This window comes from Polypterus senegalus, chromosome 1, assembly GCF_016835505.1.
Source record: "Polypterus senegalus isolate Bchr_013 chromosome 1, ASM1683550v1, whole genome shotgun sequence".
NCBI lineage: Eukaryota > Metazoa > Chordata > Cladistia > Polypteriformes > Polypteridae > Polypterus > Polypterus senegalus.
In genome coordinates this window covers 65,336,845-65,364,649 of record NC_053154.1, presented here as the reverse complement: position 1 = coordinate 65,364,649, position 27,805 = coordinate 65,336,845, and the positions used below count along the sequence as shown (strand labels likewise).

The 27,805-nt window shown below is 44.3% G+C and overlaps 3 protein-coding genes across 11 annotated transcripts in view; 1 reads left to right on the top strand and 2 right to left on the bottom strand.

Moving 5' to 3' along the window:
- Positions 1-20,557, top strand: part of LOC120526712 (NADH-cytochrome b5 reductase 2) — a 63,383-nt gene extending 42,826 nt beyond the window's left edge. Inside the window, exons 6-9 of the mRNA XM_039749871.1 lie at positions 1,136-1,219; positions 5,547-5,632; positions 9,196-9,295; positions 19,920-20,557. Coding sequence (XP_039605805.1) covers positions 1,136-1,219; positions 5,547-5,632; positions 9,196-9,295; positions 19,920-20,092 — 443 coding nt within the window. The 3' untranslated portion in view covers positions 20,093-20,557. The remainder of the gene's footprint in view (positions 1-1,135; positions 1,220-5,546; positions 5,633-9,195; positions 9,296-19,919) is intronic.
- A 5,704-nt stretch (positions 20,558-26,261) lies between these two features.
- rep15 (RAB15 effector protein) lies at positions 26,262-26,996 on the bottom strand. Its single transcript, XM_039745207.1, has one exon. It carries the CDS (start codon positions 26,994-26,996, stop codon positions 26,262-26,264), a length of 735 nt encoding a protein of 244 aa, XP_039601141.1.
- ppfibp2b (PPFIA binding protein 2b) overlaps positions 26,917-27,805 on the bottom strand; it is a 291,180-nt gene continuing 290,291 nt past the window's right edge. For all 9 annotated transcript variants that reach the window (XM_039749799.1, XM_039749816.1, XM_039749800.1 and 6 more), the window contains one exon: positions 26,917-27,041. In XM_039749799.1, the coding sequence (XP_039605733.1) occupies positions 27,018-27,041 (24 nt within the window). In that variant the 3' untranslated portion in view covers positions 26,917-27,017. The remainder of the gene's footprint in view (positions 27,042-27,805) is intronic.

The window sequence follows — 27,805 nt, the reverse complement described above, 5'->3', positions numbered from 1 at the left end:
AATTGGGAACTTAAAGTGAGGAAAACGTTAAAACTTATAAGAGCTTTGAGAGCAGAAAATGTGTCTGTCAAAATCATTCACACGAAAGAGAGGTGAGATTACCGTGTGACTTGAAAACATCTCATGGCCAAGGTCTCAACTTGCGGGACTTGAAAAAATCTTCCAAAAAATCTCGTCTCGCCTTCCAAAAAGTCTCATCTCGTTGCAGGATTTTTTTTATTATAATAGAGAGAAATGCTTGTACCAGACAACCTCTCTCCTTCTTTCACACGATGGGCAATGCTTTTCTAGAAAATTATCTAGAGCAACTATCTGCTATTTTTTTTTTCAAGCAACTTGGAGCAGTTATTGCAACATAACGTTTAAGCAGCCAGCACACCCCTGCCTTCCAAGAAGCCACACTCCCCTCTCACTGTTACTCTTGCAAGCAGTTCAAAATCACTTTCTGATTTCCCCCAATAGCTGGGAGAAGGCAGTGAGTGGCCATTCAGTTTCATACTGGGATTCTCCCTGTATCAGCTTTACCAACTGAAAATATATTTTTCATGCCAACACGTTGAATAAACAATTCAACAATAAACCACTTGTAAACGTATTTATCGTGCCAAGATGGTGAATGAACATGCTGTCTTCATACCATCATTTCCTTAGCATGATCACACGTAATGACAGAAAGTTTAAAAGAGTGAAAAAGGTGAACATGATCCTATTATTATGGAGCTGTAACATGTATATTCATTTGTTTTTACATTGCCTATTTTTCTTGTTTATTTTTAGGCACAATTGAAAACCATTCATTTTGAGTCAGCGCAAGCTTATTGCAGCTTGTTCAATAAAGTTTCGGTGCTGAAATATTTAAAAACAATAAGTGGCTTTGTGGACCGCGTCAATCCCCCAATCTGTGTGTTATGTTGTGACTCCACGTGTAACTCAAAAGTGATAAAATAACACAAACAGTATTTTATGAGAGGTGGTAGTGAGCAAGGAAATAACACCGGTGGCTTTTTGTCCTCCTTATTACACTTTCCAAGAAATGGTGATAGGCCTCTTTAAGATGATGACTATGTTTTCATCTGTCAATTTTCCCATCACCCTCTCTGCTAAATACAATCTTTTATTTATTTTTTCTTTTTAGGAAACTTTGCAGTTCGTCCAGACAAAAAATCCGATGCAAAGTGCATACATGTGAAACATATTGGAATGTTAGCTGGTGGTACAGGTACGTGTGAAAGGCAGAAGCCCAATGAAAATTAACAAGTAATGTTTTTCCAATCAGGAAATTACAGCTGTCAAGGTATAGGCCTGTAGATTTAAAGAAATGCTACATTAAAAATAATCAATTATATCTTGCATTTTCAAAACTGTTTTTGTCAGCCTTTTAATATTGTAATGTTATTATCGATAGTATTCATATTGTCGTACGTAGTAGAAATAATCCTCTAGCTCTGTCATACACGAGTTTGTCAACTCTTTGGCATCACCCGGGACTCTTCCCTTCATTTTGTAAAGGGTGAGCCCACATGATGGTTCCACGTGCCCAATAGGATATTCTGGTCACACAGACAACGGACACTCTGTGCCTAATGGCAGCTCCAAAAATAAATTCCGTCCAAGTCCAACACATTGACCTTAGGCTTCGATTGGAGCACAGAGGATAAGTAAATGACTAAGAAAGTCCAATAGAGCCACATCAACATGGTAGCTGATGGGTTGACAACTGAAGGCCTTTTTATTATCATCCAGAGTGCCACCCTTCTCATTAGAACTTGATCACATTTTAAGAACTTGTGTTCAATCCCATTACAAGGCCTACTGCACAATACATGCAAGTCATCATTAAACACAACAAAATGCAAACCGTGCCATTTCCCCTTGCCTCTCAGTCTCTCTGTATCCTTAACAGCTTTTATATCAAAGATATTGACGTGTTATGATATGCCTTAGTCCTTCCATTACACAAATGCATCGAGCCTCTCCTGCCTCCACTACACACGGCAGACAGAAAGCCTGAAGTGTGTCAGCGTCTATTGCCAGATCTTTATCATCCCATCTGAGAGCGCTGAGGACCTCCGACATCCACTCACCCAAATCACGTTTGTCTGCCACCGTAGTTGTAGTTAAAACACTTTAATACTCTTCTTGACTCCAGATCAGTGTCGACAGCTTCAGGCTGTATGATTACAAAATATTTGTCTTTTGTTAAAATCAGAATTTTACCTTATCACAAACAACCTCATATCACTGCTCAGAAAGAATGGCCAGTTTTTTAAATAAATAATTGCCGTACTCGCGGCTTAAGGAGGGGTATGGTAGTTTGGCCGGAGCAGTACCCGGGTGCGATACGGGCGTGAGTGTTTCCACACTGAAGTGCACAGGTGCAGGATCGCCCGTGTCCATTATTGATGCCGGGAGCTGCTGATCGGCACACCTGTGCCACATCCCCATTTTAAGTAGTAGGAGCGCGAAGAAGAGAGGGAGTTAGGCGGATGGAGATTAAGAAGGAGAGACAAAGGCAGGAAGCTGTAAGAGCCGGTGCAGGAGCGAGCAAGAGAGAGATCAGGCTCGCTGATAAATGCTAGCAGCTGGGAGGAGAGTCCCTCAGAAGGAGTGCTAGGCTGACTCTCGGTGCAGCCAGTATGAAGCGGTCGCTCCAGCTGAGCGATCTCAGGAGCTGGAGTCTCCCAGAAGGAGGTTGGCTCGCCGTGGAAGGCAGTGGTAGTCGGGGAGGCTTGGGAGTGCCCTGGTCACTGGGGAACTCGAGTCTCAGTCCGGCAGGGAGCTCTACGTAGCCAGGGGACGGAAGGCTACCGGACCAGGTGAATGTCAGCTGCAGCTGTAGGTAGGGCGACTCCCCTGTTGCAAAGCCCATTGGGAAAAGCAGGGGGGAGCCCCCAAGGAGAAGGAAGAAGGCACTGGGTTTTTAAAAAGGGCCTGTTTCCAGCCTGTTGATTTTAACCTTATTGTAACTGGATTCATTTATTTGGATTAATTTTAACCTCCGCTTGTCATTTTTATGGATTATTTATTGAACTTTGAATCTCTGCACTTTGGGTGCAGTTTTGATTTGTTTAGTTTTTGTTTTTAATAAAAGCACTTTTGCACTTTGCACCATCCCCTTGCTCCCACAGTGATTTGTCCCCGTCTGGCAGTTCATCTGGTTACATTACTGACGGTGTTGGGTTCGAGGGCTCCTAAATCTAGAAGAGGCAGCATGGAGCAGGACCCGCACCGTCGTAATAACAACATTAATATTTCACCACACAATAATATTGTCAGGTCGTGTGGATTCTGATTGGTCAGTGTGTCTTCAGCATTGGCTTTGGTGCAGGAATTGTTAAGACTCGGTGACACAGAAAGTTTAAATAAGAGAAAGGAATAAAAGTAATGGAGGTCAGGAGAGAGGCCTGAATCAAGACCAAAAGCAATACGTGGCCCCAAACCAATAAAACAATTGTGCAAGCCAGTCCAGGTCATAGACATGAATATTAATATTCCAAACATGCAGTCCACTCTTGGGAGTGGCGCGGCTACGTCTGGACGCCTTCCTGATCGCTCCGTGTAGTCTAATGTTTTTACTTACACTTTTTATTTACTTTTTACCGCCTTAATGCCCATACAACAATGGGTTTTGTAGTTTATGACAGTGCAATGCTTCGGGACATTGGAAAGCAAGTTTCACACTTGGATTCTGAGTTTTTTAAACCTGATCCATCATGGCCAGCTGAGATACTCCAGAACACTGCACCAGATCTGATCTGCCATCTGTGCAGGATTTTAATACCAGGAGATCATCAGAGACTCGTCTCACCCCAGTAACTATCCTGCTGAAATCAGACTAATGGTTTAGGAGTATTATGGCCAGAACAGAGAGGCTCAGGAGGAGTTTCTGTCCATAGGATATACTGTAAGACCCCATTAACATGGACACACCACCACAAATGTATTCAAATTTAAATACAAACTGAATTTTCTACCTCATTGTTTCTCAGCTGCCTTCACGTTATTAAGTGTATTTATCAATCAAAGCAGCACACTGCACCTTACAGTACATACAGTAGGTATTCTATTCTGTTACATTTACACACAGTTCAGGTCTTGTTTAAAATTTGATTGCTTTAGATACATACTTTTTTCCCTATATATTTTGTATCACTTTAGTTCTACCCTTTTAAGTTTCTTTTTATTAATTTAATTCCTTCTTTCTTTTTTATATAAATTTAAATTATCTATTTGTTAACTTATAGTGGGTGGAGTGGTGGATCTGAGGCTAGGGGTCTGCACTGGTAATCAGGAGGTTGTCAGTTCGAATCCCGTAAACGCCCGAAGTGACTCTACTCTGTTGGGCCCTTGAGCAAGGCCCTTAACTTCGGTATGACGTTAATCTGCATCCAGTCCTGCTTGTAGGCCCTCCAACCTACAGGGAAAACTTGGAGAGTTAGTGGCAGAATTGGCACACCAGCCACCACAAAAAACCTCACACTGTTCACTTTCATCCAAACTAGTGTGGTGCTGAGGTGTCACCCGTCGTATGGCTGCACTCGGGTCCTAATCTGGGATCCTGAGGTGGTTTGTCATGTGGTGGCTGCTGCAATTCTCCTAATCTAACTTATAACACAGTCTCATGAGCTCATTTAGGGCACATTTCACTACATGTACTTGTATGACTGTGTATGTGGCAAATAAAGAATCCTGAATAAGATTAGTGTGTATGCTTGCAAACCAATACATTTTAAACAAAAATGTGTGACTTAGTGTTTTGTTTGGGCCTTTGTACCCAAGAGTGGGCTGTCTGCTCTTACAATGTGATTTATAATGGCATGAGAGTCTGCTGATCCTCTTTCTGAAAGCTCCTTTGACTTCTTATTATCGTTTCCTTCCCAACCTGTGCGGAGGCCATGAGCAAAGCCAAAACAATCCTAAACATCAGACAACATCAAGAGCTTCTCCTCATTGCTCAGCTAAGGCTTACCCTATTTGAATTGCACCCCACTCTGTCTAGGAGAGGTCCAGATGCACTTCAGTGGCCTCCACACTTCCAAAGCAAACTGGCAGGTGGCTCCACGTGATCTTCTCTTCATGATATTTGTGGCTTGTGCCTCTCTGCCAATTAGCCATGGATCTTCAGTCTCTCCTCATAGCTCATCCCTCTTGGGCCTGGAAACAGCCTAGTCGCTCTCCTCTGGACTTTCTCAGCACTGCTCTGTCTTTTTTGTACACGGTAGTCCATGTGAAGCCTCACCAGTTATCTGGAGCATTGCAGGTCACAGGAGACAGAGAACTGCTGTGTGCATGTGCAGTATCGACAGTGTATGCCGTGTTTATGATAATTGTAACAATTCAGGAACATAAATAAATATGGAAACATTTAAGGAAATGTGGTGTGAGAACATCTGTATAAATATGCTTTAAAATTAAGCTCTAGCGCATCCCATAAAAGAACAAGCAGTAAACTGTTACAAAGGACATGAAGATCAATGCAGAAATACACGGGTTAGTCCTTTTGAGTGGTTTGCTTTCTGCGTAAATTTATTCTTTTTTTTTTTCAGGTATCACGCCAATGCTACAACTGATACGTCACATAACGTCTGATCCCAAGGACAATACAGTTTGCCATCTTATCTTTGCTAACCAGGTGGGTATGGAGCATTCTGTGCCTTTGATACTCCAAACACATTCTTGTTTATCTGTCTATCCTCTTCAAACCGTTATTTCCAGGGCCAGTGCCCGGCCAAAACAACTAGAGAGAGAGAGACAGTCTGAGCATACAGAGCCATACTGGGCCCGTTGTTAGTAGCCATTAAATCTAACAGGCCAGTCTTGGGATGTGGGAAGAGCCAGACGTCCCTCAAGAAAATCCACTTAAACATTAAGAGAATTTGCAAACTTCACAAACACAGGAACAGGGCTGGGGTTTGAACTCAAGTCTCTTGAGCTGTGTGGTGGTAACCAATGTGCTGTCATCCTACCCAGGAGTCCTGTTTGTTACAATTGTTTCTAACTGTTTCTATATTATTTCACACCTTTAAAAGTAAATGTATGAAGGCACAAAACTGAGCGTTGCCCTCTTACAAATCCGAGACATTAGGTTTGAATCCTACACCTGGAGTTTGCGTCTTAGTGGGTTTTCCTGTCACGTCCTCAAGCTGGTTAGGCTGATTGTTAAATCACAGTGGCCCGGTGGGTGCATGTGCGAGTGGGCCCTGCGACAGAATCCTGCCTTGGGCCTGATGCAGATGGCGGGTGCCTGCCAGGTTAGTGTCCGGCCCTTCATGAAGCTGAGTTGGATTAAGTGGTTTGACAGTGTTAGTTTTCAGTACTGTGCACATAACTGTATACATAAATGTGTGGCATGTTGGTTGAATTTCATTGTACATGTGACAGTGCCATTACTGCTAGCATGTCAGTGAATGAATGATAGATACTAAAATTGTCGTCTACTACTACGTAATATGTTGTACATATGTCACATACCATAGGTGGATATTCAGTTAGCTCTCACTTGGGTTCCCTTCATGAGAATTCATTGCAAGTGCCCATCATTCCATTAAGCATTGATCCTTTTTCTAAACACTATATTATAGTGCAGAGGGTGTCATGGCAACGTTAATTAATTAGTTAGCTAATTAATTACATTTCTAACCATTTAAAACACTTTACATAGAAAATGGAGAGCCACTTCACCACTATTAGGATAATGTGATGGCAGCCATTACTTCGCCAGTATACTCACCACGCAATAGCTGTTACATGGTGAATGGGTGAGAGAGAGAGAGAGAGATAGATAGATAGATAGATAGATAGATAGATAGATAGATAGATAGATAGATAGATAGTTATGTGTCACCAAGGAGGAATTTGACTTTTTACAGACGCTCTTAAAATAAATAAATAAATACATAAATTTCGAGTGTGACAGAAAGGGGGCATTACCAAGCCCCAAACCCTGCACACAACCAACACAAATCCAGTCTTCACTTCACAACCGAGATTTTTATTATCAAAATTCCTCACAAAGGTTTCTCCAAATGGTTGCCCAATAACAATTATGAACAAATTCCTTCCTTCCTTTCCTCTGTTTTCTCTCCATCCCCCTTCCTCCAGTGAGTGTTGCCTTCCTTTCTCCTAACTCTGACCCCTCTGGAGAAGGCTGGATGGCTTTCTTTTATGATGGACCAGGGGGTACTCCCGGTGCCAAGGCATAGCCCAATGGAAGCACTTCTGGGTCAAGCGGAGGCCCTGCAGCACCCCAAACCCCCCTCCAGCAGCACTCATGGGACTCAGCAGGGCTGATTTTTGGCACTACAACTCCCATCATGCCCTGCAGGTGTTCACATGATTACCGAGGTCCTGGGATCCCGCCTTCTAGCAGATTTGAGAGAAATATAATTAGAAATAGGAGCCTTACCCATTGCTCCTTGGTTTTGTTCTCTCCCTGGTGGGACGCCAGATAATCCTTCCCGGCACTTGCAATAGATAAATAAAATATATACAGACAGACACACGATGGTCTGAACGCACACCAGAATGACTAAAATAGAAGAGAATTAAAAAAACAAGAGACTTTTGACTTTGCAGTCATAGTGAAGCATCATGCAGGCATATCTCTGTTGGTATAAAGATAGTAATTTAGAGATGGCGATGAGTAGGGATTTGGAATAAGCAGGCCGTGGTGGTCAATTTAGCCAGGATCTCGAGGTACACCCTACTCTTTACGACCTGGGAGAGGCAGTACCTCGGTTTCACAACTCATCTGAAGGACAGTGCCATTTTTTCTGCACTGGGGCTTTGGGATCCACATACAGACCACAGGGTAAGCACCCTCTGATGGCCTCAGCAGCACCTCTTCCAGCAGCCACCCAAGCTTTCCCCAGCTGGTCTTCCATCTATGGACCCAAACGTGCTGAGCTGTTCTGGAGTGCAGGTGGCATGGCTGCATTGAGAGTCCCACAGGACAGGCCACACTCGCACCGTCTCATGACTAGTCTGTTTACCTAATGTGCATGTCACAGACACAGGAGGAACAGGCAGCCGCCACGTAGACCTTAACTGGACAGCACTTGAATGCAGCAGCACTGACCCCCGCACCACTGTGCTGCCGTCATTTCAGCCGTGATACTGCAAAACATCTCAGGATGTCTGACACCACCTACACTGTGTCACTTACAGTATAAATGGAATAAAAGAAAACTGGTGGAAAGGGCTTGTGGCATTCTGATAAGCCTTGAAGCGCCTTTGAACAATAAGCCATTGTGGTGTTCCACACTAGTAAACCGCCTACAGCTACATTATGCCAGTCTGTGGGTCGACTCCATTCAAAAGAGAAATAAAGACAAGCATTATATGGGATGGCAGGCAAACCCAGTGACTAATGGCCGGTTTTTACTATGGGCTGTTATCTCACAGTCTGCTTGTGTATTTGATATCTTGTGCTTGAACGTCAGTGGGGCTATCATTGGATTAAAGAGCAGGTGCAGTTATCATAAGGATCGCTCTCTTGAACACGGCACATCCAAGTCAAAGGGACTGAGAAAGTGATGGAAGATGGAAAGACAATAAATAAACTGTACATTCAGAAACAACTTCTTTGTGATGAAAAGTATTTCAAATGTGCAACTGCAGTTAATGATGGATTGCAAGTAATCAGTTAATTAAATAGTGAAATGTAGTTGGTCCATCCATCCAAGAAATTCACTGCACCTTAAAATAAAAAACACTAAAGTCATAATAAATGGTGGAGTGGTGGCTGTGTGGCTAAGGATCTGCCCTGGCATCTGGAAGGTTGCCCGTTCAAATCTCATTACTGCCAGAAGGGATCCTACTCCATTAGGCCCTTGAGCAGGGCCTGTAAACAGAACATTGCTCCAGAGGTGCCGCACAATGGCTGACCCTGGGCTCAGACCCCCAAAGGTCATGCAAAAGGACAATTTCTCCTCAGGGATTAACAAAGTATATTAAAATCCAACAATACTAGAAGCCTTTGAAGACTTCTGGATGACCCTGACAAAGTCAGTCAGTCAGTCATTGTCCAATCCGCTATATCCTAACACAGGGTCACGGGGGTCTGCTGGAGCCAATCCCAGCCAACACAGGGTGCAAGGCAGGAACAAATCCCTGGGCAGGGCTTGCCAGCCCACCACAGATCTGACAAAGTGCAGTTCATTATTTACCTGTTTTTTTTTTTTCACTTTTTTAAAGACTGAAAAGGATATCCTTTTAAGAAGTGAATTGGAGCAGATAGCCAAGGAGCACCCTGACCAGTTCAAACTGTGGTACACGCTGGACAAGGCACCTCAAGGTAAGCAGGGCTGTGACAGTGGGGACACTTCACGGGTGATTATTGTGTCACAGGGCAGGGCAGGGCAGGGCAGGGCAGGGCGTAGCCTTGTTTCTTGACCCCACCATTGATTTCGATTTCGTTTAGTAAGGGCGTATCTGCTGTGGTGATAATGTAAATAAGCTTGGTAATCCAGCAGAGGGCAGTAGAGTACATATGATGAACGAAGCATTAGCAGTGGGGCTGTTGACGCCAGTACTTGCATAGATTAGCATTTAGCTGGGATGTTTTGCTATTGTTTTAGAATTGTAATAAAGTTTGCTTAAAGAACCCACAGTTTGTTCTCATCGGGGTAAACAAATGGCACATCTACTATATAATAAAAGACCAAGGTCTGTGTGTCCAGTCCCTCAGAGCAATCGGATTGGCTAGTTTGGCTTTGATGTGATTGGTCAGAGTGTGAGATGAATGAGGAGGAGTAAAGGCACAGCAGGCATGCTCAGAGAGTTGGCCTCAAAGATGGAAATTATAAAACCAGACAGGAGGTGAGAAAGGCACCTCAAAAATAATGACAGAGTCTGAGAAGTGGGCTTTACGGGAGCGCCGGTGAAGAGACATTCAGTTTCACGCGAATACAGAGGAAAGTACACGTATGGCAAGAGATAGCAAATACTTTTTAAGTATTCTATTATCTGTCTTCAACAGGTACTGCTGCTAGTTTTTATAGTTAAATAGTAATAAGGTAGCTATTAGCTGTAAGAACTGACAAGGATCAGCAGTGGGAAAAGCACCGTGCAGAAGTCATTTCACTTACAGTGTGACCTCGCAATCACGACACCACCAGTCACGACTCAAATGAAGATTTTATACTTGGCTTGCATTAATAATCATTCAGCACACAATGCAGGGGGAAACCCCACTGGAAGCTGAGCAGAATGACTGTAGCTGCAGGGGTCAGGACCCTCGCTGTCTCTCCCTGTCCGTTAGCCGAGTGCTCCAGCTGTTATCTCCTCCGGGCGCTTTTGGGACGTGCAGTGGTTTGATGGGTGGGAGTTTATGGGGGGCTGCAATTCCTAGTTCTCAGTATCGAGCAGGTCAGAGGTGGTGTCTGGGGTCCAGGGATTGTGGGGTTTTCATGTGCCAGGGCTTGGTAACATTATTTTTAATAATAAGTGGGTTCAATAAACTAATAGGGCAGAGCCCAAGAAGTACGTTCTCACAGAATGATGCAGCATCATAGTGAAAGCAAAAATGCAAGACTGTATAATATATCAAGTATGAAAACTGAAAGTAAGAAATGTAACATAATAATACGTAGAAATAAAAATACTGTATCTGAACTGGTTATATCTGTAAGTACAAAGCTTCTTAAATATGCCAACCACAGTGGAGCCCTAAATGTTGATTGAATGTCATTTCTGCCCACATTGGCTTAACACAGGCAATTAAGGCAAAGCACACTGAATAAGAGGTGGTCCTTTTGTTGTACTTGTTGTGCTCTCCATTTCCTGAGCTTTTGTTGTTTCTCTTTATGCTTCTCTGCCCCCCAAACACCAGTCACTCTTAAACCGTTTGTGTTCTCGCCTCAACTCACGTCTTGACCGCAAGCTCACTTTGACGAAGCCTTAAGTACTCATGCTTGTGTATTCTGTACACCAGGGGTCGCCAAGGCCAGTCCTGGAGGACCACCATGGCTGCAGGTTTTCATTCTAACCCTTTTTTTAACGAGTGTCCTGTTCTTGTGAATTCATTTTAAATGAATTGCTTTTTTAAGATTTGTTCTTCTGAATTTCTTCATCGTTCCTCTGAATTGCTTCATTTCTTTCCTTAAATGGCAACCAAAGTCAGGGAGCCAACAGAAGACCAACTAAGTGAGGGCCTCAAACTCCAGTCAACCAGCTACTTAATGAGGTGCCAGTTCTTGTCGTTAATTAAACCCGTTCTTTAATTTCATGGCTTGCTGCTGCTCTCGTGGTGCATTAGCAGACATTTCTGAAATTGTTGGATTTTCTCTTTTCTAAGAGCTCTTGTGAAAATGTTTTGGGGACCTGAGCAGATCGACATTCCTGAGACCTTCACCTTTCTTTATTTTCAGATATTGTATGATGGACACCAGTTGTTTTGGCTCATTTTGTACCTCATGATTGTTTGGCTGCTAATTAAGGAAAACGAAACAATTAAGGCGTCTGAGTCTTCAAGAGCAAGTCAATTCAAATTAATTCAAAAGAAGTTAATTAGCAGCAAAAACAGGACACTCATTAAGAAAAGGGTTAGAATGAAAACCTGCATCCATGGTGGTCCTCCAGGACCGGAGTTGGTGACCCCTGCTGTACACCAATCTCAGTTACTTTTATCCAACGTCCTTTTATTTGAACCTACCGGCAGCATCCTCTATCTATCCTCAGCTCGGTTCATACAAGTATAGTGTCGCAATGGTTACCCTCCTGTGTGCCCCTCAGCCAGTTTTATGAGTGGATGCACAGTCACAAGTTCCATAAGGTGCATGTGGTACACCACGCAGGTACTTACGTATGTTTGACAATGATGACATGTTCTTCTTGCAATGACTTTGTCTGCAAAGAACATTCAGTCACTGAAGTGAAACATGATACTGGTGACGAATGAGCACTGGAGAAGTGGATCAGGTTTATTTTCAGATTATCCTAGACCGTGTCATACTTTTCAGTCATATGGTATTAAATAACATTAAACAACATGTACAATTTAAAATTATTTCAGTATTTTATATTGCAACCTCTCAGCGTGCATATAAATAGCCATTTTAACCCTAGTGCATAAAGTACACTGTGCAAGTACTTATGAGATGTGAAATGGTGTAAGTAGTTAAGAGTTAAACCAACTGATGTGACAGTTAATTATTCAATTTATGAAAGAAATGTGCAAAGTTTAAACTGTTTTAAATCAGGTCTTTAATAAGGATAAGAGAGCCCAGATTGTAAATTTTGCACAAATGTTATAAAACACATCTTCACACAGAGAACTATGGATCTGTTAAAAAAAAACTCTGAATAGTGTAACTGAAAGGCATCACCTTGGGGACCCTCAATTTTCAGCTTGGCACCATCTGAAAAAGTGTTGGGCGAATAGGAATTGTCAAGCTATGTTGGGCCAAATGCCAGATGGGATATCATCTTCTGTTCTGTTCGTAGGTAAATCCCACATGTGGCCACTAGGGGCTCCTTCAGTACTGTTACTTACTTAACCTCCTTGGTGTTAACCCTGAGTGTCTCTCAGGCTCAGAATTCAAAGTAAATACGGTTAATCCCAAGTAACACTCCGCTTAGATGATTTTGATGAGATACGGTGCGTTAGGCCTGGGTAACACTTATTCTGCTGCCATCTTGTAGATGAAATCACATTGTACTGCAAAGAAATCGTTTCTTTTTCTATGCATTCTGCCACTCTATGATAACTCATCAATATTCATGAGTGGGAGCCTTTGATAAAAAAATGCAATGATGTGCAAATAAAAGGCTGCAGAGCCAGGTTTAGAATAAATCAAGTGAACCATTAGTTGAATCAGACGATAGTGGTATCAACGTGAATTGGTCTTCAGACATTGACACAGATAGTGAAACTGACGCATACGACACTCTAGAACCAAACTGCCGACATATGCCTGGTGACTTCAGTCATGTAACGCTGTAGCAGGGTGCAGTATCCACGTGACGAAAAGGCAAAATGATTGTGATCAAGTAGATGGACAGGGAGGGTGTCAGCCCCCTAAGCACTGCTCTCAGTGCAGCAACTGTCAATGTTCATGTCAGGGGAAGTCACTGAGCCTTCGCTGTGCTGGCATGTAATAGCACAAGTGGCACATTGATCATGGGGACAAGATGCTGCCATTGTACCCTCTGAAGAGCAGCAACAGCAAAAATATAAGGAAAGTGCAAGAAGAAGCACAATTGTATTCTCCCGATTGTTACGACCGTCTCAAAATATGTGTACAAAATCCACATCATTGCAGCAGTGGACACTCAACATGCCTTTTCTACTGTGTTTATGTTGACATTTGATATTTATATGTTTCTGTTACACATAATAACATTTTTTTCTTGTTGAAGATATTGAACATTTTTGGCTCGTTTTTCTGAGGAGGCTACATGGCTAATAATAATAATAATACATTTTATTTATACAAGGCGCCTTTCTGAGAACTCAAGGACACCGAACAAACAATAAATAAATAAAAAGACACATTATAAACAACTTAAAACATCAGAAAAAACAGAAGATATAAAATTAAAACCAAACAAAGCCACTGTAATCATAAAGAAAAAGCCATTTTAAACAGATGCGTTTTAAGTTTACATTTAAAGGTCGAAAATGATTCAATATTTCTGAGCTCAGTAGGTAATGAATTCCAGAGCTTGGGAGCAGAACGGCTGAATGCTCGGCTCCCCATGGAGGTGAGACGGGCAAGAGGGACGGTCAGGTGGATGGAGGAAGAGGATCTAAGGTTACAGGAGGTAATGGCAACACGAAGAAGGTTGGACAAATATGGAGGGGCGAGGTTATGAATGACCTTAAATGTTAATAGCAGAATTTTAAAATCAATTCGAAACTTAATCGGGGGCCAATGAGGCTGCTGCAAGACCAAAGTAATATGGTGAATAGATGAAGTTCGAGTAATGATGAAGAAGCTTATGAAGAGATTTATTAGAGAGACCAAAGAGGAGTGAATTGCAGTAGTCCAGCCGAGAAATAACAAGACTATGAACACTCCACTTCCCCAGGCAATGTGGCTAAAAATCTGGTCAGGTCTCCAGCGTTGTCTGTGCTACTCACTCTTTTACTGATCATTTATCAAGTGTGTTTATAGATATCAACGTTCTTATGTGCTGAACTTTTACAGTTAGCATATTCCACTTGTCATTGTGTTGAAGAGCTTTGACGCCCGAGACTGAACTACATACTGAAGAAGCACTTCCCGCTAAAGACATGGCAACACAAAGAGGAAATGAAAAAGAACAAAAAATCCCTGCAAATGAACTGACTGAGCCAAGCCACGATTGAACAGAATGAAGGGTGATTTTTTTCAATGGCTGATGGACATGCTCTTTTTCAGAATGTGATAACAGGATGGTGCTTTTGAGAAAGTAAAAGTAATTAGTCATTTTTAGTTTTTCACTGTATACAGAGACTTTGACGCTATTGGAGAGTCGAGACTTTCGGCAGTTGTTAGCTTTGAATGAATCAACGTTAATCCACCTATGTAACACTGAAGAATACGGTTTTAATATGGCAGCACCAGCACCACCAAGGACTGTATGTAGCATGTTCAACAGTAAGCAGCTCAAGTGAGCTAATAATATTGGCCTCGGTATAAAAAAATACAAATATCGTACATAGAAAAGTACTTTGTTACATAGTACTTCTGATATATCTGATTAAAGAATGGCACTACAACTGAGGCCTAGTGACAGGTGAAGCCATGTAACACAGCTAGTTTTGTTATAACATGGAAAGTCTTGGTTGGCATTGAGAAGTCCTAACTACACTTTTATTGGATGTCAGCATGAAAAGAGGAAAAAGTGCAAAACAAAAAAAAAAAAAAACCAAACTCAACCAAAAGTCGCAAGTGGCGTTGTATAGAGTGGACCAGTTTGAATCGGTCAGTCTGGTGAATGAAATGTCTGTCAAGCACCAAGAGCAGCGTTTGGGGGTGGCAAGTGGGGTGACTGCCTCAGGACCCACACCTAAGGGGGCCCCGATTTTGAACTCCGCATGTCCCATTCGAGTGGATTTGTTAAGTTATATTCTCCAGTTATATTTTGATAAAGTTCGCATGTTATCTGGCAGAAATTTAGCTGAGTACTGTAATGAGAAAATTCAGTGTATGTTAACATCCGTCCATTATCCAACCTGCTGTATCCTAACTATATGGTGGTCCAGATCTAATTATGCAATTTTCATTACATTATAACTTACTAAGTTTATTACATAGAAAATCACCCAAAAAATCCCGGACCATCAAGAAGTGTGTGAACTGACGACATGAAGAATCGCCTTTGCGCCGAACTGGAATTGTACCCGCATAAATCAAAGTCATCCAGATGATCTGGTTATGCATAATTAGATCTGGACCACCCTGTACCGAGTCACAGGGGTCTGCTGGAGCCAATCCCAGCCAACACACGGTTATTTTTATTCAATTTGTGTGCAAGTTTCTACAGTTAACACTTACCAGTAACAGTGTTTGATGTAACCGGCCCCGTGTGGGGTTGGTCAGCCCTAAGCCCTGCACACCCCTAAGTCCGCCTCTGTCAAGCACACGGCACTCTGGTAAGGCTGCCTTCACACTTGAGCTGGCCTGAAGTTTGGGATGACGCACCGTGCGATTTGATTGGACGCTAGCGTCACTGATACTCAGCAGCAAGCTTTGCATTTCAGCAGGTTTTGTATTCAAATGTCGCTCGGCGCCCCTGTTTCTCCACATTTTAAACCCCTCTAGGCCATTACTCATGGTATTATTTAAATATTTCCCTTGTGCTTATGTAAACTACTGTGCCTTTTATTTAATAAAACAAAAGCCTGATCTCATGATTTCAGTGTTCATTAAAAATCGCACGTTATTGTGAACATTATTAACATAAAAGCATATGGAGAGTGTGCTCAGAATGCAGGAGATGATGGACAACAGAAGAATTTTGAAGATACAAACCAGAAGGAGGATGACAAGCTTTTTTCCCTTTAATATAATATATATGATAAACTGCACCCCTTCAGTGTGGGATAAGAGAAAAGACTGCTGGGCGTTGGCCTCCCAAAACAAATGTTCATGCAAATGGAGGAGCAGCAATACTCAAAAAAATGAACTTCAACAGGCACAATGTGCTTAAGAATCATATACCAAAGATGTCAAATAACGAATGCCATTATAATTTTGAACCCTCTTAGGTCACCTCAGGGCCGGGTGGTCCAGAGTCTTTCTTAACCATGTGATTCATTTCACATTAAAATCAACTGGCAACAGGAAAGAGAAAAAGTTGAGATCAGGGGCCAGACCGATGGCAAGGAACTACCTGGGAGCGATGCATATACAGTAAATCACAAACCTAAACTGTATATCTTGATCATTTGGGCTCTTTGAAGTGGAAGAGATAGCAAATGGATTTGCATGAAATAGGGAAACAAGAGGTAGAGCAAAAACTTGTGGGGAGAAAGAGCAAAGAGAGCAGAGTAAGGAGAGTCTTTTATATCATATCTCGAGGTCTTTCCAGCTTTAAGTATGGGCCTAGGTTAAGCAAATCAACTTGATGAGTAGAATGGACAAGGGCTAAGGAGTACACTGGGTGGGCTGACTTGTCATGTTACGTCAATGCACCATTGTCTCCCCTCTCAACTACCGCTTAACTGCCCCCAACATACCAGTCCACACCATGATGTTATCATGCCAGCATATTCTCGGCCTTCCCTGCCCTCTAACCCTTTCCACAGGACCTGTCTTCAGTGGTATCATCCATGTGACTGTTTCATGACATTCCTAATGTACCTTAGCTTGCAGGTTTTCAGGTGGCTCAGCAGTTCACTTTCTGTTCCAGCCAGCTTGTAGATTTGCTCAGTGGTTTCGTCCATGAGACTCTCAGCAAGTTTCTCATGCATTTGTTCTCAAAAGCATGGATGTTTCTGTCTTTTTTTTTTCTTCAATGTCCAGCCCTTGCATCCACCAAGGCTTTCATCAAGCTCAGCTTAGTGGTGGTGCTGACTGGCCAGTTTTTCCATTTTCTGTTTAGCTATCACCGCTATGCCCATTCTCGACTTCACCCCACCTGCACATTTAGCATCATGTTTTACTCCCTGCAATGGACTGGCACCCTGTCCAGGGTTTGTTCCTGCCTTGCGCCCTTTGCTAGCTGGGATAAGCTCCAGCAGACCCCCGCGACCCTGCTCAAGACTAAGAAGGTTAGACAGTGACTGACTGTTACTCTCCTGCCCAAAATACACAAGAGTCCATCTCCTCTAACCTTCCTCCATCCACCATGATCCTATGTACCTCATCGGTATTCAATTCTTGTTGCACTCGTTGCAGCCCCCTCAACTCACCCCACCAGCTCCTGTAGTCCTCCCGGTGATGTGGCCAATAGAACAACGGCATCGGCGTACCTGAGTTGTTAGAGAAGCCAATGTTCTGCATTTGAAGACATTCTTATTCATCATGGTGCCAGAGAGTGGTGAGGTGGCACATTTGGGTTTGGGTTGACTTTGCTGTGTACACGGGATAATACTATTTCTACTACTGAGGCACCTTTTGAAAACTTTACAATGCAAATTAGACAGGGTGAGTCAAAATTATGTTAACACTAATGGTACTGCTATGTTTATATTTATGTATAATTTTTGTAGACAATTTATGTGCCACATATGGTACATGTGTTGAACGTGATGGCAAACACGTCGAGACATTCCTGTAAATCATCTTTCACGTCTGAAGTATGTTTTGTGAATAAATTGTTTCTGCCATTCAAATGTTACCATCATTTTCACTCACCTTGTATTTGTATTCATTACAATATCGATTGGTTCAAAATGATATACAGTATTATCAAACCCCATCAAAAACCCAGCCACAGGGGACGCACAAACGTCATGTGTTTCTTCATGCCAGTCCCAAGCCCAGATAAACAGGTAGGGTTACGTCAGGAAGGGCATCCGGTGTAAAATTTTGCCAGATCAACATGCGGACAACAATTCAGATTTCCAGACCGGATCAATCTATTGATCAATCAGGGGTGTGATGGCCAAAGCCGACGCTAAGTAAGCAAAGCACAAGGCGGAGAGCAACTTGGGAAGGTGGCCAGTCCATTCTAGGGGGCACACTCACCCGGTGACCAGTCACAAATGGGATGTGGTGGTGTTGTAGACAAGGCCACACAGCCATGAGGAGAACTTGCAGACACGAGCCACACAGATGGCAACCGAGGGTGGCTTTTGGGTCCCGACCCTTGACGCTGCAGCAGTAAGAGCTTTCTTAAAATGTTAGGCTACAATTTTTATTTATGGGAAATGCTATGTGAGCACAGCGGTGGGCTGGCGCTCTGCCCGGGGTTTGTTCCTGCCTTGCGCCCTGTGCTGGCTGGGATTGGCTCCAGCAGACCCCCGTGACCCTGTGTTAGGATATAGCGGGTTGGAAAATGACTGACTGACTGACTGACTGGCTATGTGAGTAAATTTCTTCTTCTTCTCCTGCCATCTTCAGCGAGCGCAGAGCTCAGATGCCCTGATAAAACCCAAGAGCCGGCGCTCATTACTGCTTCATTCGATTAGCTCTGCTTACTGTAGCTGCTCTGGGCCGCCTGTCCTTTCACCAGTCGGCCATCCAGATCAGCGCTAATCGAATCCTGAGACGTCACTGTGCCTTTGGTGGGCTGAACGGTGATTGGGTGGCAGCTGCTTGTTGTCCTCACCAAATGGTGTGCCTTTATTTTTGACTGAAAGTCTTTCTATGTGATAAAACTCTTGCCCCTCAATGCAGGTTTTCTTATCCTTTTACGTTTATGAGACGTGAAACAAAACACTTTCTAGCTAGAAGAATATCAACTAGGCACACAGTGGCTAAGTGATGATGATGATGATGATGATGATGATGATGAACGGGTGCAAATGGCCGTCTGGCCGCTGTCTGAGTAAACTTTGCGTGTTCTCCTCATGTCTGCCCGGGTTTGGCTTTGGCTGCTCTAGTTCTTCTTCCATGTCTGCCAACTCAAGCCGGTCTGAAAGTGGATGAGTAGTTCATTTCATATTAACACAACCTAAAATTTTTAAACCAGCTGACACAATGAAGGTCATGGGGGGCTTCAGCCTGGGTACAACGCAGGAGTCAACCTTGGACAGGGTGCCAGTCCATCACAAGACCACCATGGAGTGGACAAGTGACTGAATGGGCACATCTTTGGAAGGAAGACCCACAATGACATGGGAGTAATAAGCAAACCATTTGCAACTGGACCAGGGTTGATGTCCAGGACAGAGCAGTGCTAACCAGTACACCACGGTGCCCTCCTTGTGCTCCTTGTTCTTACTAATTCAGTTGTGCTTTCCTCAGAGAGCCACCTTCTAACGTGAGGACATGCAGCCTCGCCCTCAGAGTGCCATAACGGCTGCAACAATTGTGGGTTCATGTGAAGTTTATCTTGACGCCATGTTTCCTCACTCTTATGAGCCCCCGATTCTCATTGGCCGATTACCCCACAGCGGCCATACTTGTGATTTAGCCAGGAAAGTGAAATTCATTCACACGTGTGACCTGATAAGACCACAGGATATGTGTGTGTGAATAGAGGAGGCTTCTAGAATGATTAGGGGTCTAGCAGGAGTGAAGACCCCAGCGGCATCCGCCACAACGTCACGTCATGGCAGACTTGCGTATTCTGATGTTGTATTCATGTGTGGACCGCAGAGGCAGGCGCTTCTGAGGGAAATGGCGGCTAAATAACAGAACAGTGAGGGGTCTTTCTTTGTTTAACAAACGCGGCCTTTCATGGCGTAAGCCTTGGACGGTAGTGTTGGTGGGCCAGGGCTGTCCATGGTCACTCTTGGGGAAGTGAGCCCCTTCTGTAAACCTTCAAGGGTATCTTGGGTTTCAGCCTGACCAGACTCCCCCTTTCTTTTGTGTGTCTCTTAGGTTGGAAGTACAGCTCTGGCTTCATCGACGCCGACATGATCCGGAATCACATGCCTTCTCCAGAGGAGGACGTCCTCGTCGTCATGTGCGGCCCCCCACCGATGATTCAGTACGCCTGTCTTCCTAATTTGGACAAGCTGGGCTTTAAGCCTGATGCTCGCTTCACCTATTAACCCGAGAGAAAGGCGCTACATGACGCTGCATTTGCGAAATGGGCCAGCCGAGGACCTCCGCAGCTCTGCTGGACGGCCAATCGGATTGCAGGTTTTTGTCATTCGGTTCAGTTGACTTGAGTCACATAAGCCCCCCATGAAGCAGCCGTAATCTTAACCACAGTGTAACCAGGTGATACCATCGACGGATAAAATAAAGCGACAGCCCCCTCAATGGACCGGAGCTCTGGAGGTCCGCAGCTATTGCCGTTCACACAGTTCTAGTTTTGCGAGTTTCCTTTTGTACAAAAGCCATTACTGTCAATTTGAAAAATGTTTACCATTAAAAATATTAATGATACGATGCTAATCAATAAAATGTCTGCAAACCTACCCTAAAACTGGAGGAAGACAAGTGAGAAAATGTGTTGTTTATTGTCTATTAATGAATTCACACATAATAAAGTTATAGATCTCTATTTCTGAGTTCAGTGTGATAATACGTTTTTAAATAAAGTGATTACTTGTGATGGCTAAACGTGGATGAAGTGTGTTGAAGTGTGCAAGGGGGACACAAATATAAAGGAGCGCCATGCAGATGTTGGAGAAGCTGCCATTTACATCTGATGAAAGGGGGTGGCGCAGCCTACCTTGGCAGTGCTGGGCACATCACAGTTGGGAGGGCAACAAATCACAGAGGTTAGGAGCAGGCACTGATGCCGTGCATTGCTGTACCCACCACATGACAAACCAACTCAGGACCCCAGATTAGGACCTGAGTGCAGCCATGCAGCGGGTGACACCTCAGCACCACACTAGTTCAGATGGAGTGGGACAGTGTGAGGTGTTTTTATGGTGGCCTGAGTGCCACGTCTGCCACCAACCCCCAAGTTTTTCTCTGCAGGTTGGAGGGCCTACATGCAAGGATGGTGCAGATTAACGTCATACCCGGGACGGAGCAATTGCAGGTCAAGGGCCCAACAGAGCAGAGTCCCTTCTGGCAATATACAGGATTTGAACATGGAAACCTTCCGATTGCCAGTGCAGATCTCTAGCCTCAGAGCCAGCACTCTGCCCTACAACAAATCACAGACTCAGCTTAACATTAACAGCTCAACATCCCACATTGGGGACGTGGGAGGAAAGCGGATCACGCTGGCATAATATTTCTCTTTAAAACTAATAACACAACATCAAGTTTGAGTTCACAGAGAGCTGCAGCATAAGCAGCATTGGGGGCAAGGCAGGAACAAACTCCCGATGAGGTCGGTGCCAGTCCATCACAGTGGCCGCTCACCGACATCGTCACATTCATTCATACGTGGCCAGGTGAGAATCTGCCATCTGTCCAGTACACACACCTTTGGGGCATGGAAGTCTCCCAAAAAAAGTCCATGTGGACAAGCAGTCCGGGCAAACAGGAACCAGGAGTAGCATTCGAGTCCAGGGCACGGGGTCTGCAAGGCAGCAGGAGCAGCACAAAGCACAATGCCAGCGATCTGAAATAATGAAGTGCAGGAGAGGACATAACGAAATGAGGCCAAGAAGGGAAAGAAACCGAACCAAACCTGAAAGACCCCATAAATAATAATAGTAATAATTCTTTGCATTTATATAGTGCTTTTCTCATTACTCAAAGCGCTCAGCAATTGCAGGTTAGGGCCCCACAGAGCAGAATCCCTTTTGGCATTTTACAGGATTTGAACCGGCAACCTTCTTATTGGCAGTGCAGATCCCTACCTCAGAGCCACCACTCCTAAATAAATGCTTAGTGACGATGAGCTTTGCTACATTTACATTTATATTCATTTGCTTGGCAGATGCTTTTATCCAACACCACTGACAAAAGAGGTACAACTGAGTAACATTAGGCTCGGGCCTGCTCAGCAAATGTAATTGGACGGGTAACAAAAAGTGAAAAGAGGTGGTAACTAATAAATATTGTGGCAATATATTGGGAACACGAGAGGGCAGCTGCCCTGGTTGCATCAAGGCCACAGGATCGCAGCTGGCAAGCTGGCACCCAGAGGATTATGGAGCCTTGGACCGCAGCACTTCTGCCACACCAGCATTATAAAAGGGGGCACCTCACCGGAGTTGGGAGGACAGAGGACAGAGCTTGTGAGAGAGGAGTGGAGGCGGCAAAAGAAGAGAAAAGCAAATAAAAGGAGAAGAAAAGGAAAAGGAGAGGGGTGATTTGTGCACTGTGTGTTCTGTGGCGAAGGAAGAATAAACGTGTGTGCTTTTGGACTTGAGTGTGTCTGTCTGTGATCCGGGCTTCTTTAACAATATACAGTCAAGGATTACAATCAATAAGGCAATGAAACTTAGTCAAACAATAATGTAACCAACAATATAAAATATCACAGAGCAAAGGTTTTTTTTTCCAGTGAATCTGACAGATATTCACAAAACAGTTGGACCTTCAATCACTTCTTAAATAAACTGCTCAAAAAAATTAAAGGCACACTTTCTAATCAGAGTATAGCATCAAGTCAGTGAAACGTCTGGGCTGTTGATCTGGTCAGTTAAGGAGCAGAAGGAGTTGTTAATCAGTTTCATCTGCTTTGGTGCACTAGGGGGGCAACAACAAGACGACCCCCAAAACAGGTTAAACAGGTGGAGGCCACTGACATTTTTCCCTCCTCATCTTTTCTGACTGTTTTTTCACTGATTTTACATTTGGCTACAGTCAGTGTCACTACTGGTAGCACGAGGCAATGCCTGGACCCTACAGAGTTTGGTGGCACAGGTAGTCCAACTTCTCCAGGTGCCATTTCCAGAAGGTTTGCTGTGTCTCCCAGCGCAGTCTCAAGTGGACGGAGGAGATTCCAGGGGACAGGCAGTCACTCTAGGAGAGCTGGACAGGGCCGTAAAAGGTCCTTAACCCATCAGCAGGACTAGTATCTGCTTCTTTGGGCAACAAGGAGCAGGATGAGCACTGCCAGAGCCCTACAAAATGACCTCCAGCAGGCTACTGGTGTGAATGTCTCTGACCAAACAATCAGAAACAGACTTCATGAGGGTGGCCTGAGAGATCTCTACTGGGCCCTGTGCTCACTGTCTGGCACGGTGCAGCTCGAGTGGCATTTGCCATAGAATACCAGTATTGACAGGTGCACCACTGGCGCCCTGTGCTTTTCACAGTTGAGAGCAGGTTCACTCTGAGCACATGTGACAGACATGAAGCCGTGGAGAACATTATGATGCCTGTAACATCATTCAGCATGACTGGTTTGGTGGTGGGTCAGTGATGGTCTGGGGAGGCATATCCATGGAGGGACGCACAGACCTCTACTGGTTAGACAACAGCACCTTGACTGCCATTAGGTATCAGGATGACATCCTTGGACCCACTGTCAGACTATGCTGGTGCTAAGGGTTCTGGGTTCCTCCTGGTGCACGACAATGCCTGGCCTCATGTGGTCAGAGTATGCAGGCAGTTCCTGGAGGATGAAGGAATTGATACCATTGACTGACCCCCACACTCGCCTGACCTAAATCAAATAGAACACCTCTGGGACATTATGTTTCAGTCCATCAGATGCCGCTAGGTTGCACCTCAGACTGGTCCAGATCTGGGAGGAGACCCCTCAGGACACCATCTGTCATCTCATTAGGCGCATGCCTCCCCCCGAGGTTGTCAGGCATGCAAACAAGCAAGAGGTGGGCCATACAAACTACCGAGTACAATTTGGAGTTGCTGCAATGAAATCTCGGCAAAACGGACTGGCCTGCCACATCATTTTTTCACTTTGATTTTCAGGGTGTCTTTGAATTCAGCGCTCTGTAGGTTGATCATTTTCATTTCCATCAAACGATGTGGCATCCTTTTGTTCCTAACACATTACCATATCAGTCCATATCAGTAGAGATATCCAGCAGGATTTTTTTTTCCCATTGAAGTGTTTTCAAAGTGTTCCTTTAATTCTTTTGAGAATTTTACATTGAAGGAGTCAGCAGTACAGATGGAGGTGGGCAGCCTGTTCCACCAAATAGGAATTACACAGGAAAAGAGTCAAGATTGAGACTTGATGCCACATAGAGGTGGCATCACCAGACACTGTTCCCTGGCAGACCTGAGTGGGTGAGAAGGAGCATAGCACTTCACCAGTGTCTCCAGATATTCAGATGCTGACCCATTGACTGCTCTGCAGAAAAGTGTCAGGGATTTGAACTTAATGGGTGCTGCTATAGGGAGCCAATGTAGCGACCTGAAGAGAGGAGTGACATACGACTGTCTCAGCTGGTTATATACCAGACAGGCTGCTGTCTTCTGGACCATCTGCAGTGACTTGATGGCACATGTGGGTACTCCTGCCAGAAGTGAGCTGCAGTAGTCCACATGCAACAACACCAGAGCCTGGACCAGAAGATGTACTGCATACTCTGTCAGGTTAAGGTCTGAACTTGCGGATGTTGTGCAACGTGAACCTGACAGAATGAGAAACAGCAGAGATGTGGTCAGAAAAAGATTGCAGATCATCAATTACCAACCCAAGGTTGCGTACTGACTTGGCAGGTGTTAGCGACAGTGACTACACAGAGATGGGGAGTTGAGCAGACTGGCTGGCTGGCCAAGATCACAAGGGACTCGGCTTTCATTAAAATGAACACAATCTACAGACACCTTTAAAATGCTGAGCTACCAAAAAACAAATATCACAAATAACACATACTTGAATCACATAGTCATTTATATATATATATATATATATATATATATATATATATATATATATATATATATATATATATATATATATAGATACGTACAGTATATTCATATATATATGTATATATACACACATACACACACATATATACAGTATATGTATAAAATCCCAGCCACAACTACATAAGCATCAGTCTGGGGTCCAAACACCCTCTGTTCTAAAGACCTCACCTTTGACCCTGTCTTCTTCTTCTTCTTCTTCCACAATACTTTTTCATTTCCTTCTTTTCCTTCTCATTTATTCCTCCTCCTCTCATGACTCCAGCTCCCCCTGGGTTTGGCGGAGGGCTGTTTTTAACCTGTGAGCACTTCGGTCACGTCACCGGTGTAGCGAGGAAGCCCTTCTGGGTTAGGCAGTATGTCCACCTGACTGAGGAGGTTCCCCCCAACAGCTCCCTCTAGTGGCCCTCCACAACTACGACTACCATGCAGCATAGTGGGTGTCCAAGCAGGAGCAATGCCAGAGGGATGCTGCCACGCAGTGGAATGGGGGGACAGACAGCCTCAGGAGGCAGACACTTCCTGTCCTCCTGTTATATCCTCCTCCTAATGGGCAAAAGGATAAAGCAACCATCCCACCCTTGAGATGCTGGCGAGAGAGTTTGAATTTAAAATTGTCCTGCAACAAGTAGGAGGTGGCGACGGAGATGGCAGCATTTTTGATTTCTGTCCAAAGCCTTGGGCTCTTGACTGTGCCACCCACTAGTCGGCTGCAGACCACCGAATGATCACAAGAAGCTGAATTTACCCCCTAATAAAAGGAGTTTTGAACAGCCGGCACATGCAAACTTCTCTGAAAAGCTACAAGGTGTGCAGGATGGCATCATCTGCAATGCTTTGAGATTGAGTAGAACAGAGAAAAAAAAAAACATCTCATAAGCAGCAATGACATACAAGCTGATTATTTATTGTGTTGGTTTTAGAAATATCACAAGATTTAGCTGAGCTAAAATACATCTATTAAAGCACCACCGCTGCTCATAAGAATTGTCTAATTAAGCAAATTGTTACCTGCTTTTTATGAAGACCTTTACAGAATTAAAAGAATCCATTACACCAGACCACTTTTAATTTACATTCTGCGTATTTTCTCATTAAACTAAAAGCTCATCCTTGTCAAGCAGTCTTACCTCGGCCGCTCCTTCCTTCCATTTTAGCATCTCGGCCTGCTCTGTTTTTATTCTTTACTCTTTTGCGCTCTTATTTAACGGGGAGGAGGGCCTCATTATGATTATTAGATAACATGGACTTGAATAAATGCATTCACTTACAATATTTACATTGCAAAGCCACTGTGAAGTGAATAAAACGAGCTTGGGAATGAACTGACATTGCGCCCTCCTTGTTTCATTAATACGACGTGCTTTTGGCTAACAAACCGTCAAGATACGCAGTTCACAGATGTGGGACGTTTCCAAGAGAAATGACCCAACGTGCTTTGCGAAGCTGCTGTCTTCAAGTAAACTTGACCACCATCGTTATCGTCTCTTCTTGCCGTGATCCCTTGTGTAGGATGGTTTGCAGCATTTTAGCCGGAGAGTTGTAGGCTTCTGAACGTTTCAAGAAGTTCTCAATGAAGGCCTTGTTGATATCCACTCCTTTCCCAAATGCAACGTGGAAGTTGTTGCTGAGGACTCCATAAATATTAGCGGGGTCACTGTTGGTGCCAAAGAACATGAAGAGAGTGTAACAGTCTTTGCCAATGGAGGAGCAGAAGGTGATGATCTTCTCCTGCTTGGTTTTGTCAGACGCCTCAAGCTTGGCCATCTGCACGGCCTCCGTCATGGGCACCACCTGATCGCTGGGCACATTCTCCTCTCCTGCCAGATGGAAGACGTGAACTGCGATCTGAACCTTGGGGTCCTTGGAAGAGTCGTCTAGCACAGCCCAGACCCAGTCTGTGCCCATCAGAATCTCCTGCTTCGGGGTCATAATGGTGCAGTTGACCATTTCGGGGAGTTGCAGCTGCACACTGCGGCTGATGTATGTCATGAGAAAAATCTCTTTCAGGAGTGAAGAGCTGACACAAAACTTGTTTTCGGGATCCTTAAAGACCAGGTACTCTCGGGTCCGCTGGGACGCATGGGAAATGCAGTCGGCGAAACGCTGGCAGAAGTCGCTCTTCATGGTTTTATTAAATATGTCTTTAATGATGTTCCTGGGTTGCATTTGTGACTCGAGTTGTCCCATCTTCACCAGCTCAAGGCAGATTTAAAGAGAGGTTTCCTTCATACACTGAAAAAAAAGACAAGATAGTTAACTATGAGTCTGTGCAGGTTACAACGTTATTACTGCCCTCCACTATGTCCTGGGTGGGCTGCACTTCTGGAAAGTCTACAGCTGTCAACAGTTGGAAAATGTGCCTGCAATGAATCTGAGCAAAGTGCGTGAGCGACAATGCTGTGACACAACTGCTGTCAAATCTGATACTATAAACGTTAATGAAAAATAAATAGTTAGCAGAATGAACCCCTAAACAACTTAAGGGAGACACTAACCCTCGAGGCTGCTTGCTAATTGTGAAGACATCCCAAGTACAGGTAGTCCCCAGGTTACGGACATCCGACCTTTGTGCCTAAGTAACTGCCGCTCCGTCATCTTCGCCCTGGGGACGCTGCAAGTGGTGGCTGTACGGAGGCTGGAGGGGGGGCGATTTCGCTGCCTGCGCAGCGTAGTGTCCCTCGGGTGGCTCCCGGCAGCAAGCAGTTTCACAGCCCACCCACCACACACGGCTGCCCCGTTCGTTCTCGGTGGGTGGCTGGTAATGCTGCAAGTGGTGACCCTGTTGTGGCTGAACGGAGGCCATTGTGGGTGAACGGGGTGGTGGGGGGTAGCATTGTAGTGTGCATCAGATGGCTGCCTATTGAATGGGGGTGATTCACTACCTGCCTTTGGCCGCACCATGTTTGTTCTCAATGGGCAGACGCTGCAGGCAGCATACTGTAGTGGAGATGAATGTGAGGTGGGCTCCTGATGAACTTCCCCTCGCCGCCCCATTC

Bases quoted from the DNA above. Each gene is read 5' to 3' on its own strand.
- rep15 (XM_039745207.1), bottom strand. From the start codon at position 26,996: ATGGGACAACTCGAGTCACAAATGCAACCCAGGAACATCATTAAAGAC.